The sequence below is a fragment of the Enhydra lutris genome, unplaced genomic scaffold (assembly GCF_002288905.1).
Source record: "Enhydra lutris kenyoni isolate GAN:26980312 unplaced genomic scaffold, ASM228890v2 scaffoldscaffold7, whole genome shotgun sequence".
NCBI classification, from domain to species: Eukaryota; Metazoa; Chordata; class Mammalia; order Carnivora; family Mustelidae; genus Enhydra; species Enhydra lutris.
This window is the reverse complement of record NW_019154091.1, coordinates 94,235-112,698: the sequence shown is the minus strand read 5'-3', so window position 1 is coordinate 112,698 and position 18,464 is coordinate 94,235. Positions and strand designations below refer to the sequence as shown.

Here is an 18,464-nt window from a genome sequence, read left to right as displayed (position 1 = left end):
ATCAAGAGTCAGCGGCTTAGCCAACTAAGCTGCCCGGGTGCCCCTGAAGGAGGTTTTTAGAAAGAGTTGGTAACATCAGATCCCACAAAGGGGAATTGTTCATTTTTTTCCCACACTTTTGGCTTCTGGGCCAAAAATTCCCATCTTGAGCAATTTGAGATGCATTGATAGAGTGATTCAGTGTTTGTAATTGGGCTGCATAGGAAAATTATGTTGCTGATTTAGTCTTTCCCGGATGGGAAATCTTTCTAGATTTGGGCTTGTATCTTGGCTCAGCTATGTACCAGTTGTTTGATCTTGGGCACGTTATTAACTTCCTTGAGTATCAGTTTCCTCTTCTGTAAAATGGAGATCATAATACCTACCTCATAAGGCTAATGTGAGGATTGAATGAGTTACTTTGTGTGAGGTTCTCAGAACAGTGGCTGACATAATAAGTATTCAGTAAATGCAGCTTTTATGACCAGATTTTGACCACTTCCAGTCTCCCGTTCTGGTTCAAGTTGTTATCCCCTTTCTTCTGTATTATCACAGTAGCTGCCTAAGTGGTTTTCCAATATTACCCTTGTTCCCTTTATAGTTTATTTTTAGCATATCAGCCAAGGTGATACTGGTCCTCTGCAAAGTTAGATTAAACACTCTGTTCAAAGTCACTCTGTTCATTAAGTCACTCTGTTGGTGGCTTTCCATTGAAATCCTCCCTAAAAGTTCTTACACAAATCCTGTTCTACTCCCCCTCTTTCCCACACCGCCCCCTCCCACTTCTCTGATTTCCTTGTTTCCTCATCCCTGCTCTCTGACCTCCAGCCAAACTGACTTCTTTGTTATTACTTGAACATGCCAGACTTACTTACTGTTTTAGAGCATTTGCATTTGTTATTCACTTTCCTAGAATTCCCTTCTCATATATTAACATGGATTACTCATTCATCTTCTTCAAATCATGGCTCAAAATCTTTTCAATGAGCCTGCTTTGATCACTGTATTTAAAATTGTATCTGTCACTCAAGTCCCTGTCTCTTTTCCCTGCTGCATTTTTTCCATAGCACATATCATCTAACATCTTATAGATTTTAATTATTGATTTCTTTATTAAGCCACTCTCCTTTCTAGAATGTAAGTTTCATTGTGGCAAGAATTTTTATCCATTTTGTTTACTGCTAACTTTTGTTTTTAGTACTGAGAAAGAGTGCTTCAGCTATATGGGCATTCTGTAAACATTTGTTGAATGAGTAAATTATAGATGTATGTAGGATGTTTATAGTTTGAAAACCGGAAAGGTGGCTGCTACAAGGAAATATTTTATCCCAACCAGTTCAAAGAAATGGAAGTAAATTTTCTTTCCTGTGCTGAGTAACTGCAATATTTTCCTTTGTTAGAGATGTACAGTCTTACTACGTCTTTGTGAGCTCATGGATGATGAAAATGGAATCTATTTTATCTAAAGAGCAGAGAATGGATAAATTTGCTGAAGACCTCACCAATAGATGTAATGTTTTTATACAGGTAGTTGCATCTTCTTACTTAGAATATTTTGGGGGTCATTTCTTTGTTAATCCAATGTATAGAAGTAACCCTTTGAAAAAACTGGAAAGGATAGGATATATTTTTGCTTTTAAAAACTGAAATTGATTTGATTGCGTTTGGATCTGTGTGATTTATTAATTTGTATATTCTAATACATGCAATTATATTCCCTTCAAAGCATGACTTTTTTGCTGTTTTGATATGTTTTATTTCCATTATCCTTTACTTCAAAATATTTAAGAAATTTTATTGTGATTTCTTTTTAGGTCTGTGAGTTACCTTGAAAGATATTTTTTAATTTCTAAAGATATGAGGATTTCCTCGTTATTTTTTATTATCGATATCTAGAAATAAGATAATTTCGGTAATTTGAAATGTGTTGAGATTGGCATTATGGCCCACCCTGTGGTCAACTTTGGTAAACTTTTCATGTGCACTTGAATATCTAATTTGCATTTGTTGGTTGTAGTGTTCTGTATATGTCAAGCAGGTCATGTTTGTTAATGATTTTGTCTGCATATTGTATCAGTTACTGAGAGAATTGGTTTAGAATCTCCCTCTGGCATTGTGGATTTGTCTGTTTATTCTTTGTCAGTTTTTTTGAGGCCAAGTGAGTGTATAACATTCACAGTTGTTTTATCTTCCTGGTGAATTGAACCTTTTATCATTGTGAAATGTCCCTTTTATCTCTAGTAGTGCTCTTTGTCATAGGTCTTGTGTGTGTGATAGTAACATAACTATACCAGTTTTCTTTCAGTTAAGGTCTACATGGTATTTTTTTTTGATCCTTTTACTCGCAATCTGTTTGAACCCTTATATTTAATGTCTGTCTCCTGAAGCAGTATAAATTTTTCTTCAGTCTGATAATCTTTGTTTTTTCATTTTTTAAAAAGATTTTATGTATTTATTTAGAGATAGATGCATGAGTGGGGGGAGGAGCAGAGGGAGAGGAACAAGCAGACTGTGCTAAGTGCAGAGCCTGATGTGGGGCTTAATCTCACAACCCTGAGATCATGACCTCAGCTGAAGCCAAGAGTCAGATGTTTAACCAACTGAGTCACTCAGGCATCCCTTTTCATTATTTTTTCTGTCATTGCTGATGTATTTGGATTTAAAGTAGCACCTGACTAATTGCTTTCTGTTTGTCTCACTTGTTCTATGTCCCTTTTTCCTTTCCTTTCTTCCTCTTTTGAATTAGTTTCATCATTTTATTTCTCCCACTATTAGGTTTTTAATTCTATATACCTTTATTGGTTTTTTTTTAATAGTTACTGTAGAGATTTTAAGATACATCATTTAACCTTCAACTCCAGAATAAATGAGTAGTTTTATCTCTTTCTAGACAGTGTAAGGATCTTAAGCCAACTTAATCATATTTATCACTTTCTCACCCCTGCTGCTATTGTTTATTTTTATTCTCTATATTAAACTTCACAAGGTGGTATTATTGCTGCTGCTGTTTTTATAGTCCATTTAGATTTACCTACATATTTATCTGTTCTGTCTTTCCTGCATCTCTCCATCCTTCTATTTGTGGAATATATGTTAGTATTTCATTTAAACTGTCTCTCTGATGATGAATTATCACCATTTTTTTGTCTGAATATGTCTTATTTCAATTCCATTTTTTTTTAAAGATTTTATTTATTTATTTGACAAAGAGATATCACAAGCAGGCAGAGAGAGAGGAGGAAGCAGGCTCCCTGCTGAGCAAAGAGCCTGATGCGGGACTCGATCCCAGGACCCTGAGATCATGACCTGAGCCGAAGGCAGCGGCTTAACCCACTGAGCCACCCAGGCGCCCCTCAATTTCATTTTTGAAGGCAGTTTTGCTACATACAGAATTCTGGGTTGGCAGGATCCCTTACCTTCCTCCCCACTTTATCGTCTTCTGTCTTCTTTTATTTTTGTTGAGAAGTCAGCTGTCAGTTTTGTTGCTTTCTCAATGTGAGTCTTTCTCTGATTGCTTGTAAGATCTTTTTAGTTTTTAGTTAATATTACTCTGAGTTACCTAGGTGTAGTTTTCTTTGTGTCAGTGCTGCTTGGGATTTGTAGAGCTTCCAGGATTTATGGAAAACTCTCAGCCATTAAGTCTTCAAGTGCTCTTTTTGTTTTATTATCTCTCTCTCTCTCTCTCTAATTTTCTCTTCAGCTATCTTTAATCTACTGTTAAACCTATCACTGAATTCTTATTTTACTTTTTAGCTTTTTGTTTTTTATAATTTCCAGTTCTGAATAAATTTTGTTTCATTTCCTTCAACATATTCAGCATAATTATTTTGAAACCCATGTCTAATAATTTCATTATCTGGCTATTTCTCTTATCTCTTGTTTCTCTGGTTTTTGGATATATCTCATTGCTTTGTATGCCTGGTTATTTTCTTATAATGTGTGGCACATTGTATATGAAAAACTGTGGATATAATTGAAAGATCTGGATATTTTTTTTTCTCCAGAGAAGATTTAATAATCTTTGCTTCTGATGTATAGCTAGTCTAGGACAACTAGCAACCTAGATCACCTCAACTCAGTCATGGATTGTGATGATTTGAAATGGGTCCTAAATTCCATGATGGCTGTTTTTTTGAGTTCACCCTTACTTTTTAGGTAGTTGTTGAGGATCCCGATCCAGAACCTAGGTTTACAGGACCTCCATCCCTCTTTGATGGGCCATGAACTCCTATTTTCATCCCCCTTTCCTTTCTGTGAGATGCTGAAAGATAACATTTGGCTTCTGTCTTTATTCTCTTTTGGAACGGGCAGATGTCTCTTAAGGGAAAGTGGCCACAAATGCCATGCTCACCTCTCTGGGTTTCTGTCTTCTAGATTTTGCCCTTATATTACCTTATTTTTGTGGTAGTTCTTTGATGCCTTCTAAGAAATTTAAAAACATATTTTGCCCAGATTTGCTAGTTGTTCTTTGTAGGAATACTGGTCCAATTTATTTATTCTGCCATTAACAGAAACAGATCTAGATCTAGATCTCTTCCCTCCCCATTTAGATTTTTAAATGACATCCTTTTAAATGATGCAAATTAATGGCCATCTGAATGGTATGATATCAACCTATGAGTTCTTTCTCCTCCATTACCCCTCAAAGAAGAAACTCCCTTTTTCTCCCTGCCTTAGAGTTACACTTTTGCTGTTCCTTGTGTCTGCTTTTTAACTTTTCTAAGTGCTGCGTTAGGGCGGAGTCTAGTGTAATAGACCTGTATCTGACAAGGTAAGACTTGGGGCTCTTTCCTGTGTGTATGTCCCAAGCTTTAGTATTATTGTCTGTCACCTTTCTTAGGATGCTACCTTTTTTCTCGTTTCTTATTCTTTAATTTAGCACATCTCTTTATCACAGAGCCATTATTGGTTCAGAGAAACTCCTCCCTCCCATCTGTATTGACTATCACTCCTTTACTGGGTCATTGTGACACTGATGCCAGAGAGTTCTGGCATATCTCTCACATATGATAGAGGAAAAGAAAGAAAGTTGAGAATCAGTACCATATCACTTCTGCCCAACTCCTTGGATATATCCACAGTAGTATAGTTTAGGTTCATCTCTAAACTGTAACATGTATCTTTTTTTTGGTCCTTGATAACCCAAAGAATCTTTATTATTATGTTTCTATGTGGTTTTTTAGATCTAAATGAAAATATATCTGAGAGATGATATTCTTTTTCCTGATTTCTTATTCCATCCCATTTCCCTGGGTTTGCAAGCACTCAGAATATTTTTTAAACCTCACAAGACCTGTGTTCTTCCTTTGTGAATACAAGGATAGGAAGAAATTTGTTCTAATTGGGCCAGGAGGAGAAAAACTCTGATTAGTACCAGTATAGGCAGGGGACACGGTAGCAGATGGACAGTGGTGATCGGCTTTGGTGAAAAGGAAAAGGGGAATTGGCTTGAAAGTGAGAAATACCTTTTGATACGTGTGCTGGCCAGAGAGCAGCTATCCTTCTCCTTCTCATTTTTCAGTTCCTAGTTCCTTGGAGTCCTTAGCTTTTGTCTGCAGCAGATAGGAGTCTTTATACTCTTGTCTGGCAGGTAAGATAAGGATGAATAGATACCTTCCAGACATTCAGATAATTTCTCTGAAGGGTTTGTGTGTGTTTTTAATGGGAAGATTCTTTAACTATAATTACATACCATAATTTTAACAGTACTAAACTTATGGTATGTAATGGGTTAAATACACTTTTAAGGGTTACTTTGAAACTTCACCATCGTATGTATATTGTATGTGGAAAAGTATTTAAAAATCTTAAGAGCAGACTTTAAAATGAACTTTACAAACAATAGTTATTGGCAAGTTGAGGAATAATTATTACATAGAGAATGAAATGTTCAAGGAATGAAAGTTTTTATCGTAATTATAATCAGTGTTTTATTTTTTTATAGGGCTTCTTATATGCATACAGTATTAGTACCATTATTAAAACCACAATGAATCTCTACATGTCAATGCAAAAGCCAATGACCAAAACCTCAGTTAAGGCGTTATGCAGGCTTGTTGAACTTCTCAAGGTATGTTTAAAATTATTTTACTTGCCATTATAATTGAAAATTGACCTGTGCTTAAATTAAGGTGCGTTTGTAATATTAGACTTATTGATTATGAGAGTAAAAAATTGTGGGAGTGTCATGGCTGCCTCGAGGGACTAGTACAAGTTTGCACCTGAGGTGGGAAGGGTCTGAAGCCCACACCGGGGAACCTAGCGAGGTAAAGTTGCGTATTGGTTGTGGAGGCAACAACTTCTCTGATTCCTTGGCGATGGTGGCGTCTGGAGGTGCTATGGCTCAGAAAACCTGGGAACTGGCCAACAACTTGCTGGAAGCCCAGAACATCGACGAAATCTACAAATACGACAAGAAACAGCAGCAAGAAATAACGGGCGGCGAAGCCCTGGACTAAGGATCACCATTACTTTAAGTACTGCAAAATCTCAGCATTGGCTCTACTGAAAATGGTGATGCATGGCAGATCGGGAGGCAACTTAGAAGTGATGGGCTTAATGCTGGGAAAGGTGAATGGTGAAACCATGATCATTATGGACAGTTTGGCTTGCTTGTAGAGGGCACTGAAACCCGAGTAAATGCTCAGGCTGCTGCATATGAGTCCATGGCTGCGTATATAGAAAATGCCAAACAGGGCGGCTGCCTTGAAAATGCAATTGGTGGGTATCACAGCCATCCTTGCTATGGCTGCTGGCTTTCTGGGATTGATACTACTGCTCAGATGCTCAGTCAGCTGTTCCAGAAACCATTCGTAGCAGTAGTAATTGACCCAAAAAGAACAGTATCAGCAGGGAAAGTGAATTTTGGAGCCTTTAGGACATACCCAAAGGGCTGCAGACCCCCTGATGAAGGACCTTCTGAGTACCAGACTATCCCACTTAATAAAATAGAAGACTTTGGTGTACATTGCAAACAATATTATGCCTTAGAAGTCTCATATTTCAAATCCTTATTGGATCACAAATTGCTTGAGCTTTTGTGCAATAAATACTGGGTGAATACACTGAGTTCCTCTAGTTTGCTTACTAACGCAGACTATACCACTGCTCAGGTCTGTGATTTGTCTGAAAAATTAGAACAGTCAGAAGCTCAGCTGAGACAAGGGAGTTACATGTTGGGTTTAGAAACACATGACAGAAAGTCAGAAGACAAACTTACCAAATTTACAAGAGACAGCTGTAAAACTACCATAGAAGCTATCCATGGATTGATGTCTCAGGTTATGAAGGATAAACTGTTTAATCAAATTAACATCTTTTAAACAATCACCAAGTAGTACTTTTGACTGAAAGCCAGTATGAGAAAAATACTCAAGTAACACTTTAAAGCCGGTTACCAAAAATCTTATTAGAAATACAGGGTGTTCTGAAGTGTCCTGAATATTAACACCATGTAATAAAACTGTTTAAAATGAAAAAAAAAAAAAAAATGGGAAAGTGTACTTATCTCTCAGTTGGCTAAAGAAACTGGCCATTGAAAGAAATTTTCTGAGTAACTTCTTATGAATTACCAATGTATTTAAACTTTATTAAAAATTAGCATTTAGTGAGAGAGAAAGGAGGACAATGACAAGGTTAGCTTAAGTATTAGTAAAGTTTTACTCAAGTTTTAAGCATGTTCCCTGAATTATGAAAGAGTATGACCTGGCCCAAAAATTGATACATAGGTCAGGGAACAAAATGGGGACTCCAGAAATAAACCCACAATTATATGGTCAGTTATGACAAAGGAGAGAAGAATATACAGTGGGGAAACAGTCTGTTTAATAAATGGTGCTGGGAAAACTGGACAGCTACATGTAAAGAATGAAACTGGACCACTTTCTGATGCCATACACAAAAATAAACTCAAACTGGATTAAAGATTTAAATATGAGACCTGAAACCATAAAAATCCTAGAAGAGAGCACAGGCAGTAATTTCTCTGGTATCAGTCATAATGTTTTTCTAGATATGTCTCCTAAGGCAAGGGACACAAAAGCAAAAAATAAACTACTGGGACTATGTCAAAATAAAAAGTTTTGCACAGCAAAGAAAACCATCAACAAAACAAAAATACTGACTGAATGGCTGAAGATATTTGGAGTTAATATCTGAAATATATAAAGAACTTACACAACTCAGCACCAAAAAAACAAAACAAAAAAACCAACCACAATTAAAACATGGGTAGAGGATCTAAGGAGACATTTCTCCAAAGAAGACATACAGATGGCCAATAGACAGTTGAAAAGATCATCAACATCACTCATCAGGAAAATGCAAATCAAATCAACAATGAGATATCCCCTTACATCAGTTAGAATGGCTAATATCAAAATGACAGGAAATAACAAGTATTGGCGAGGATGTGGAGAAAAAGGAATCCTCAGGCATTGTTGGTGGGAATGTAAATTGGTATAGCCACTGTGGAAAGTAGTATGGAGGTTCTTCAAAAGTTAAAAATATAAATATCACATGATCCAGTAATTCCACAACTGGATATTTACCCAGAGAAACTGAAAACTCTAATTCGAAAAGATACATGCCCCCCCATATTCATTGCAGTATTATTTATAATAGCTAAGATGTGGAAACAACCTAAGTGTCTTTCAGTAGACAAATGGATAAAGAAAATGTGGTATATATGTAATGGAATATTACACAGCCATAACAGGATGAGATTTGAGACAACATGGATGGACCTAGAGGGCATTATGCTAAGTGAATTAAGTCAGATGGAAAGATAAATATCATATAATTCCATTCATAAGTGGGATCTAACAACAACAATAACAAATGAGTAAAAAGTCAGAATCAGTCCTATAAATGTAGGAAACAAACTGATGATTATTGGCGGGGTGAGGTAGGTGTAGAAGGTTGGTTAAAATTGGTGAAGGGGAGAGGGCAGTACAGGTTTCCAGTTATGGAATGAGTAAGTCATGGGAATAAAAGGTGCAGCTTGAGCAATATAATCAGTGATACTGAAATAGAAATGTAATGAGGTAGTTGGTAGCTATACCTGTGGTGAACATAGCATAGTGTATAAACTGATCAAATCACTAGGTTGTACACCTGAAACTAATGTAACATTGTATGTCAACTATACTAAAAAAAAAAAAAGAGATCCATTTTGTGTTGAAATGCATATGAGGCTATCAAAATGAGGCTGTTATTATTATTTATTTATCTGAGAGAGAGAGACCGTGAGAGAGAGCATGAGGTGAGAAGGTCAGAGGGAGAAGCAGACTCCCCATGGAGCTGGGAGCCTGATGCGGGACTCGATCCTGGGACTCCAGGATCCTGACCTGAGCCCAAGACAGTTGCTTAACCAACTGAACCACCCAGGCGCCCCAAGGCTATTATTTTGTAATTCAGAGAAAGTGCTGTGATCTTGTGATTTGAATACTTTTGAAAATATGATAAAATGTTTCTTAGCATATTCTATATTAATAAATAAAACCCCTTCTAGGCAGGAGAATCCACTTAACTTTTGTAAAAATTGAAATTAAAAAATTTGCTAGCGGGGTGCCTGGGTGCTTCAGTGGGTTAAGCCCCTTTGGCTCAGGTCATGATTTCAGGGTCCTAGGATTGAGCCCCACATCTCTGCTCAGCAGGGAGCCTGCTACTTCCCCCTCTCTCACTGCCTGCCTCTCTGCCTGCTTGTGATCCCTCTCTCTCTCTGTCAAATAAATAAATAAAATCTTTAAAAAAAAGGTTGTTAGCTATTTCTGCTAATGTCTTTAGATTTACTTAAGAAATTAAAATTTGGGGCTGATTTTTAGCCTTTTTTAAAGATATAATTTATTTACTATAAATGCAGAAATGTATGTATAGGTATGTTTATACATATGTATTTAATAAACATAATTAGAAAATAGACACTTAAAAACCCACCATCCCATTTAGGAAATATTAATATTTTCACAAGCCCCCTGTGCCATCCCTTGGTGATTACATCTTATCCCGCTCCCTCAGAGGAAACCCTTGTCTTGAATTTGATGCTTACATTTCTCTTGTTTTTCTTTTTGGTTTATCAGATATGGATGAATCTATAAACCATTCATTGTTCAGTTATGTTCTTGAAGTTTATATTAATGAAGTAATACTTCATATATTTTTGACTTGTTTTTTTTTAAACTCAGAATTTTGTATTTGAACATGTTGGGATGATTTTCACTTCATTTCATTTCATTTCATTTTCATTGCTGTGTAGTTTTCCTGTGGGTGGACCTTTGGGTGGTTTCCAGTTGTTGCTCTTACAAACAAAGTTGTTGTTCTTGCATATGTTTCTTGGTGTAATTGTGCCAAGAGTTTTTCTGAAGTATTATGTGTCTACAGTGGATTGCTGGGTTGTGTGTTATGTACATGTTTAGCTTTTCAAGAGGATGCCAAATTCTTTCCTATATTCTTTCAGTTTACCTACCTTCCGATGGACTAGATTTCCCATTATTCCCTAACTGACCAACACTGATAGTATCTGGATTTTTTTTTTTTTTTCTTTTTGGTGGGAGGCAAATTTTTGGTGGTAGGTAAATGATTTGTAGTGTTTATTTCCCGGATTGTTGATGATGGGGTCTTTTTCAAGTGTTTATTGACTGTGTTTTTTCTTTTGTGAAAAATCAGTTCTTTTGTTCAGTTTTCTTTTAAATTATTTGCCATTAAAAATGTTCCATTCATTTATTTATTCTGAGTACTAAATCCTTGTGTGTGGCAAAAATTTTTTCATACTTAGGCCTTTTTATTTTTTTAAAAGTGGCTTTTGATGAACAGAAATTCTTTAATTTTAATGTAGTTGAATTTATCAATCTTATCCTATATCAAGTGCTTTTGGATCTCATTTACAAATTCCTTACTTAACCCAAGGTCTTCAAGGTATTCTGTAATTTGCCTAAAAGCTTTAAGTTGATTTTCACAATATTCCTTGTGGTTCTTTTAAGGCAATAGAGCATATGTTCTACAGAAGAAGCATGGTTGTGGCTGATTCGGTCTCACATATAACACAGCACCTTCAGCATCAGGCTCTTAATTCTATATCTGTGGCCAAGGTATGAAGTTTATTATGTATTCAACATAATTATCTTTTTAGTTTGCTATTCTGTTGTTTTATATGTGTTTTTTTAGTTTAATCTGTTTACTCCATGCCTTCAAACATATTAATTCTTGGCCCGTTTTCTCTGTGGTATTTTATGATTGTTACTTAGAGTGATCAGGGTTGTCTTAACTCTGAACTTGCAGCATGTAATATATTAACACCCCTGTATTTAAAAATGACATTGTGGGAGCACCTGGGTGGCTTAGTCCATTAAATGTCTTCCTTTGGCTCAGATCATGATCCTAGGGTCCTGGAATCGAGCCCTGTGTTCAGCTTCAGAAGGGAATCTGCTGCTTCTTCTCCCTCTACTGCTTACCTTGCTTGTGTTCTCTTGTTCTCGCTCTCTCTCTCAAATAAAAAATCTTTTTAAAAAAATTACATTGAGTATAGTTTTTTTTTTTTTTTAAGATTTTATTTATTTGTTAGAGAGAGAGAGTACGTGCAAGCAGGCAGAGTGGCAGGCAGAGGCAGCGAGAGAAGCAGGCTCCCTCCTAGCAAGGAGCCCAAAGCAGGACTCAGTCCCAGGACCCTGGGATCATGACCTGAGCTGAAGGCAGTGGCTTAACCGACTAAGCCACCCAGGCGTCCCAATATTGAGTATAGTTTTAAAATATGCCTCTTTAAAGAAATAATTTCCTTCTTAAATTAATATGGAAATTTTAGAATGTGGCCTCTGCTGTTATCTTGAACTGCCTCTCAAAAAGCCTAATATGGAAGTTTAAAAAGATGCTTAATACATTTGCTTTCCCTGACAGCACTAAATGGTAATGTTATAGAAATAAAGCATATAGGGGCGCCTGGGTGGCTCAGTGGGTTAAAGCCTCTGCCTTCCGCTCAGGTCATGATCCCAGGGTCCTGGGATCGAGCCCCACATCGGGCTCTCTGCTCAGCAGGGAGCCTGCTTCCTCCTCTCTCTCTGCCTGACTCTTTGCCTACTTGTGATCTCTCTCTGTCAAATAAATAAATAAAAATCTAAAAAAAAAAAAAAGAGAGAGAAATAAAGCATATAACATCAGAAAAAGATGAACAGGGAAAGCATTTGTCTAAGCTCTCTTAAATTGAACCCTGGAAATATTACCCTTAAGTTTTTCCTCAGAATCTTTTGTTATTGATTCAAAAATAAAACTGTTATTTCTTGTTCTCTCCTTTTATCTTTTAGAAAAGAGTAATTTCTGACAAAAAATACAGCGAACAGCGTCTTGATGTGCTCTCTGCTCTAGTTTTGGCTGAAAACACTCTTAATGGACCAAGCACAAGGCAACGACGACTTATTGTTTCTTTGGCACTAAGTGTTGGCACACAGATGGTAAGTATATTGCTATTTTGGAGGGAAAATGAAATCTGAGCTTTCACAGTTCCCTTATTACTGACCTAAGAAATCTGTCCTTACTTTTGCAACTTCTCTGTCATTCTTTCCCCTTCCTGAAAGAAAACATTTAAAGATGAAGAACTTTTTCCACTGCAAGTAGTCATGAAAAAGCTGGATCTTATCAGTGAGCTTAGAGAAAGGTAAGTAGGGATATGTAATGATATTCGAAAGAGAAGGCTAATAGAAACAGCAATTTGCTGTTCAGCATAGCAAGAGAAGAAATATAACCTAGATAGACCATTAGTTCCTCCTTGTCACTCCTTTAGCATGACTGAAATGAGACCATGACTACGGATTATATTTTAGTTTTGCTTCTACAATAAAGAGGTGGCTTCTGAAAGAACTCCCATGAGAACATGTGATACCTAGAGCATCTGCTAGACCCTGATGTAATTGTGATTGCTGTGATTGTCCACTAACCTAGTGGACTTCTAAAATTGCTGCTTTATAACAAGATTTCATCTATTTGTGAGGGTCTTAGAGATTCATGTCACATGTCACATTCTGTAATTTTGTTTTGATACATGAATTGGAATTCACTCAAATGAATTAGTATTTGGAAGCCCCTTGTAACTTTATTATTTTCTTTTTATTGAGGGAGCAGTAAGTTTCTTGAAGGGAAAATGGGTCTTCTGAATTTGATTCCCAGGTGAATTAAGGTTACAGCACAGTTTTCATTTAATGCTTACTTTTTGAAACTTAATGTTTTAACTCATTTAAAACTTACTGTTTTCTGTTCTGAGAAGCTGAGACTTTTATAGTTAGTAGCATTTAACTTTCTATCTTTGGAAGAAATAGTGACCCTACTTCATTATAAGATACTCAATGATCATTTTGTTGTCATAGAATCGTGTGAAAATGTCACTTGGCAAAGATTATAGACGGACAGGCTATGTGTAACTGGGTTTTTGGTTTTGTTTTGTATTTTGTCACAATTTTTTAAAAGTCTGCTTGTCAGCTTTGGGACAGGTAAAATGGTGCATGTGGTACAAGTATTATAAGTTCAGTCATACCAAATAATACTGAAAATTTTAACTATTTAAAAGTTATACATATTGTTTTTCAAGTATGCTTTAGAATTTTTCTGATTGAAAAATACTTATTTTGTGGCTTTTCTGTACTAATTTTGGGTTATATGATATAGGGAATAAAAAATGGGTAAGACTGAGCTCTTGCCATTATGGTATAGAATGTTGTTCCTTTCCTTATTTTTGGGGTGGGGGGGTACTTCAGTTTTGCTCCCACTAATTACTACTTTACATTGTAGAGTCCAAACACAATGTGACTGTTGTTTTTTATACTGGCATCGAGCTGTCTTCCCAATTTATTTAGATGATGTATATGAAAATGCCGTTGATGCAGCCAGATTACATGTAAGTGAAGAATAATGTAAAAAATAATCCATCATTTTTAGTCACCATACCAACCATTCTAATTAGTTTTAAATACAATCATTTGACTTAATAAATCATTTTAAAATTGACTCTAATGTTTTTACAATGCTGTACATATTTAATAAGCATTTAGTCTAGTTAAATTTGATATTAATGTTAATGAACTAACTTTTTTACTCATATTCCTGATCATTCTCATTTCGCTTGATTTTAGTTTATGTCACAATAGTCTGACATTTACCTGTCTGCAAGGTATATGTTACTGAGATCTGTTTCCTTATGGAAATAAGTATTTCAGTGCTCAAGACAAGAAAGGATAAGTGAATATGAATTTTTTTTAGTTTAAAGTATTTGCTTTAGAGAATAAAACCTGGCTCTTCTTATTTAGGAAAGTAAGACATGTCAAAAAAAAAAAAAGTCTTCAGATTGAGATTTTTGTCTTTAAAGATAGATAATTAACCTGTGTGATATTCCTTTTCTTTTTTTCCCCCCTTTGTGATATTTCTTAATTAGAGCTCTGGTTTTTCTAAATTCATGAACATTCTAATTTTCTTCTTAGTACATGTTCAGTGCTTTACGGGACTGTGTACCTGCTATGATGCATGCAAGGCATTTAGAGTCCTATGAAATACTTCTGGATTGCTATGACAAAGAAATTATGGAAATTTTAAACGAGGTAACATCCTATTCGAGATTGCATTCCAAATACATGTTATAAGTTTTTCAATATTTGGAAAAACTTCCTGGATTGAAGCAGGCTTTCATTTACATATATACTGTATATTCATTTTTATATATAAGTCATAAGTTATTTATGAATCACTGTCTAGAACAAAAGATTTCTTTTTATAGTATCACTATTGTGTTAAATTGGTCTTTACTAATTTTTTTAAAAAATATTTTTTATGTATTTATTAGAGAGAGAGTGCACACAAGCAGGGGAATGGAGAGGGACAAGTAGACTTCCCACTGAGTGTGGAGCCCAAGGCAGGGTTCAATCTCAAGACCCTGGGATCACCACCAGAGCCAAAATCAAGAGATGCTGCTCAACTGACTGAGCCACCCAGGCGCCCCAATTCCTAATTTTTAATAGAAATTCAGACGAGGAATTTGGAAAATTTTTTTCACTTTAGTAAATAGTAGATTTGAATTTATTTATTTATTTTTAAGATTTTTATTTATTTATTTGACAGGCAGAGATCACAAGTAGGCAGAGAGGCAGACAGAGAGAGGGGGGAAGCAGGCTCCCTGCTGAGCAGAGAGCCCGATGCGGGGCTTGATTCCAGGACCTTGAGATCATGACCTGAGCGGAAGGCAGAGGCTTTAACCCACTGAGCCACCCAGGCGCCCCTGTAGATTTGAATTTAAAATTCTGTTTATTAGAAGAATGCAAATGCAAAATTGGTTTGAAAATTGAGTGCTGCTAATGGAAATGTAGTTATTGCAACTTAAACTGATTTTATTAAATTATTTGAAGCGTCACTGACTAAAATTTTGTTTATTTAAATTTTCTAAATTTAAAAGATTTACTTGTGTAACAAATCAAATGCAGTGTAGTATATACCTTCTTGTTTTAATGGAATGCATATTATAAATACTGATATCTTTAAATTTTCATCTAGCAATATTATATGGAGGGAGAGATTAAGAATGAGTGAACTCACAATATAAACGATATTCAGGTTTGATAAAATTCTGAAAAATTTTATATAATTTCTTGTATTAACTATTCTTATTTAAAAATAACATACGTGGGGCACCTGGGTGGCTCAATGGGTTAAAGCCTCTGCTTTCAGCTCAGGTCATGATTCCAGGGTCCTGGGATTGAGCCCTGCATCAGGCTCTATGCTCGGCAGGGAGCCTGTTTCCCTTCCTCTCTAGCTGCCTGCCCCTCTGCCTACTCGTAATCTCTGTCTGTCAGATGAATAAATAAAATCTTTAAAAAAAAATAATAACAATAACATACGTGTCTGGCCAGTATTTAGAACTTCATGGCAGACTAGAAAAGATGATTAATTTCCTTACCTTTAGGGCAATGAATTTTGTGATTTTTAAAAAAATTATTATAATAAGGAAGCTTTTTTTTTTTTTTAAAGATTTTGTTTGAGAGAGAGAGCATTGTGGGAGGGACAGATGGAAAGTGAGAGGATCCCAAGCGGACTCCCTGCTGAGCATGGAGCCCAACATGGCACTTGATACCATGACCCCAAGATCATGACCCAAGCCAAAATCAAGAGTCAGATGCCCAACTGAGCCACCCAGGCACTCCTATAAGGAAGCTTTTAAAGAATTTCTTTTGCTAGTTCTCAGGACCTTTCTTTCTTAGTTACTGGTTTCCATAAATGTTATACTTTATATTGTATGTTCATGTTCCTTGTAATGAAGTCATCAGAGAGCTTTTGAAGTTCTTTTCAAAGGTTTTAAGTATTAATGAAAATAAAAACTTAGAATTTATCTAATTGCTCCCTGGTCAAAAAATCATTGGTTTATTTTCTTTTTAAAAAAAATTTTTTTAAAGATTTTTATTTATTCGTTTGTCAGAGAGAGAGTACAAGCAAGGGCAGCTGGTAGAGAGAGAAGCAGACTCCCCACTGAGAAGGGAGCCCCATGCAGGACTTGATCCCAGGACCCAGGGATCATGACCGGAGCCTAAAGTAGACTCTTAACCAACTGAGCTGCCCAGGCATCCCCAAAAATCATTGGTTTAATATGGAGAATAGGGGTGCCTGCCTGGCTCAGTCAGTGGCATGTGTGACTCTTGATTTCGGTGTTGTGGGTTCAAGCCCCACATTTGAGGTAAAGATTACTTAAAAATAAAAAGCTTTTAAGAAAATAAAATGGAGAACAAAGTAATTTCCATCTTGTCAATAAAAATATTTTACCATAGCTTATTTAGACTTTTAAACCAGTTTGACAAATTTTTTCATCATTGCACTGATTATAAAACTCTAATGGTCAAAGCATAGATGCCTTGGAGGAACAATGCAGTCGGAATATTATTTTGAAAAATTAACATATGAATTCTTTTGTGAATAGCATTTATTGGATAAATTATGCAAGGAGATAGAGAAGGATCTACGACTTTCTGTTCACACTCATTTAAAGCTGGATGACCGAAATCCTTTCAAAGTTGGCATGAAAGACCTGGCCCTTTTTTTCTCTTTGAATCCAATTCGATTTTTTAATCGTTTTATTGACATTCGAGGTGAGTGTTCTGCTTTCCTTCTTAAAGTCATGTTCTATATCTGTTTGCCCTTAACTATTAAAGAACAAATAAAAACAAAACTTTGAGAGTATTTTTATGTTATTCATTTATTCTTTAGTTCCTTTTTGTTTCTTCATTTTTATTTTCCTAGTACCTTATTTTAAAGGAAGAAATTTAATATTTAAAGACGTTTCCAAAAATTTTATTTCTCTTCTATTTTCATGAATCAAAAAGTTTTTTATTTATATATTTTTTGGTAGCTTACGTAACTCACTACCTAGACAAGACCTTCTACAATCTAACAACAGTAGCTCTTCATGACTGGGCCACTTACAGTGAAATGAGAAATTTAGCTACCCAGCGTTATGGATTGGTTATGACAGAGGCTCATCTTCCTAGTCAGACTTTGGAACAGGTATAGTATAAAGTGTTTTTAGCAGAGTGTGTTTGTAGCATAACAGTGTTTCTCTAAATCGTCTTTTTTTTTTTTTCTTTTTACTTTATTTAGCATGTGTTTATATCTCAAGAAAATATTTGCTATAAAAACTACATACTTGACAAGAATAAAAAATTAGATGGTGCTAATTTGCTTTATGAATAATTTACCACAGGCTTCCTGTTTACACTCTGCCTTTTGTTGAACATCTGAAAGCTGTATAGATTGAGATAGTGTTTCAGAAACATTGGATTGTGAGGTGACTTGTGCAGAATTGTACAAAGTTAAGATCACAGCTAAGGATTTTAAACGTAGGTATAACATATAAGCTTTAATGTCTTAGGAAAAAATGGTTAAATGTGTATAATTATAAATATATTCTTAAAATGACGAGTGCCTAGAAGCATTTAGCTTTGCTAATTCAGTGAGCTAATTTACAGTAAGGTAGTATCCATGAGTACAAAAGTTTATGTTTTTAGTTAATTTGCATATATTTTATCTAAGAAAACCCAGATATCATATTTATCAAAAAACAGTCATTCCCAAAATTTTAGGATCATAATTTTTCCTACATCCTACTGCATTTCCAGGATCAGTTTGTATATCCTTTCATTCATTTATACATTTAGTATTCACTGAAAAGATGCTAGGCACTGAACTATGTTTTGGGATATAGAAATAAAAAGAAACAATTTCAGCTCATGTACTTACAACCTAGTAGGAGAAAAAGTGAGTAAACAGAATTTTAGGTTGAAACATGAGAAAAACGATAATAAAAAGTTTAGTGGATATTGTGATGCTCCTTTGAGCCCTAGTTAGAAGAGCTGTGGGACAATTTATATGATGCCATTAGACATTATATTATTAACTGGAAAATGAAGGATTCTTCATAGGTAACTTGGATGTTAAAAGTGGTCTAGTGTAATTAAAAGAAGCATAAGGATTCG

General features: G+C 35.5%; 1 protein-coding gene and 1 pseudogene across 4 annotated transcripts in view; both read left to right on the top strand.

The window, feature by feature from the left end:
• The window catches only part of LOC111142136 (WASH complex subunit 4), a 60,879-nt gene that overhangs the window by 20,677 nt on the left and 21,738 nt on the right, over positions 1-18,464 (top strand). For 2 of the 3 annotated variants that reach the window (XM_022495118.1, XM_022495116.1), the window contains exons 14-22: positions 1,380-1,506; positions 5,924-6,049; positions 10,959-11,066; positions 12,273-12,419; positions 12,543-12,622; positions 13,750-13,855; positions 14,436-14,552; positions 16,913-17,081; positions 17,342-17,496. In XM_022495118.1, coding sequence (XP_022350826.1) covers positions 1,380-1,506; positions 5,924-6,049; positions 10,959-11,066; positions 12,273-12,419; positions 12,543-12,622; positions 13,750-13,855; positions 14,436-14,552; positions 16,913-17,081; positions 17,342-17,496 — 1,135 coding nt within the window. Of the gene's footprint in view, positions 1-1,379; positions 1,510-5,923; positions 6,050-10,958; positions 11,067-12,272; positions 12,420-12,542; positions 12,623-13,749; positions 13,856-14,435; positions 14,553-16,912; positions 17,082-17,341; positions 17,497-18,464 lie in introns of all 3 variants that reach the window. The other variant, XM_022495117.1, reaches the window with a different exon arrangement.
• LOC111142138 lies at positions 6,297-7,452 on the top strand (annotated as a pseudogene). Its single transcript, XR_002640242.1, has one exon. The product of XR_002640242.1 is annotated as a COP9 signalosome complex subunit 5 pseudogene (transcript).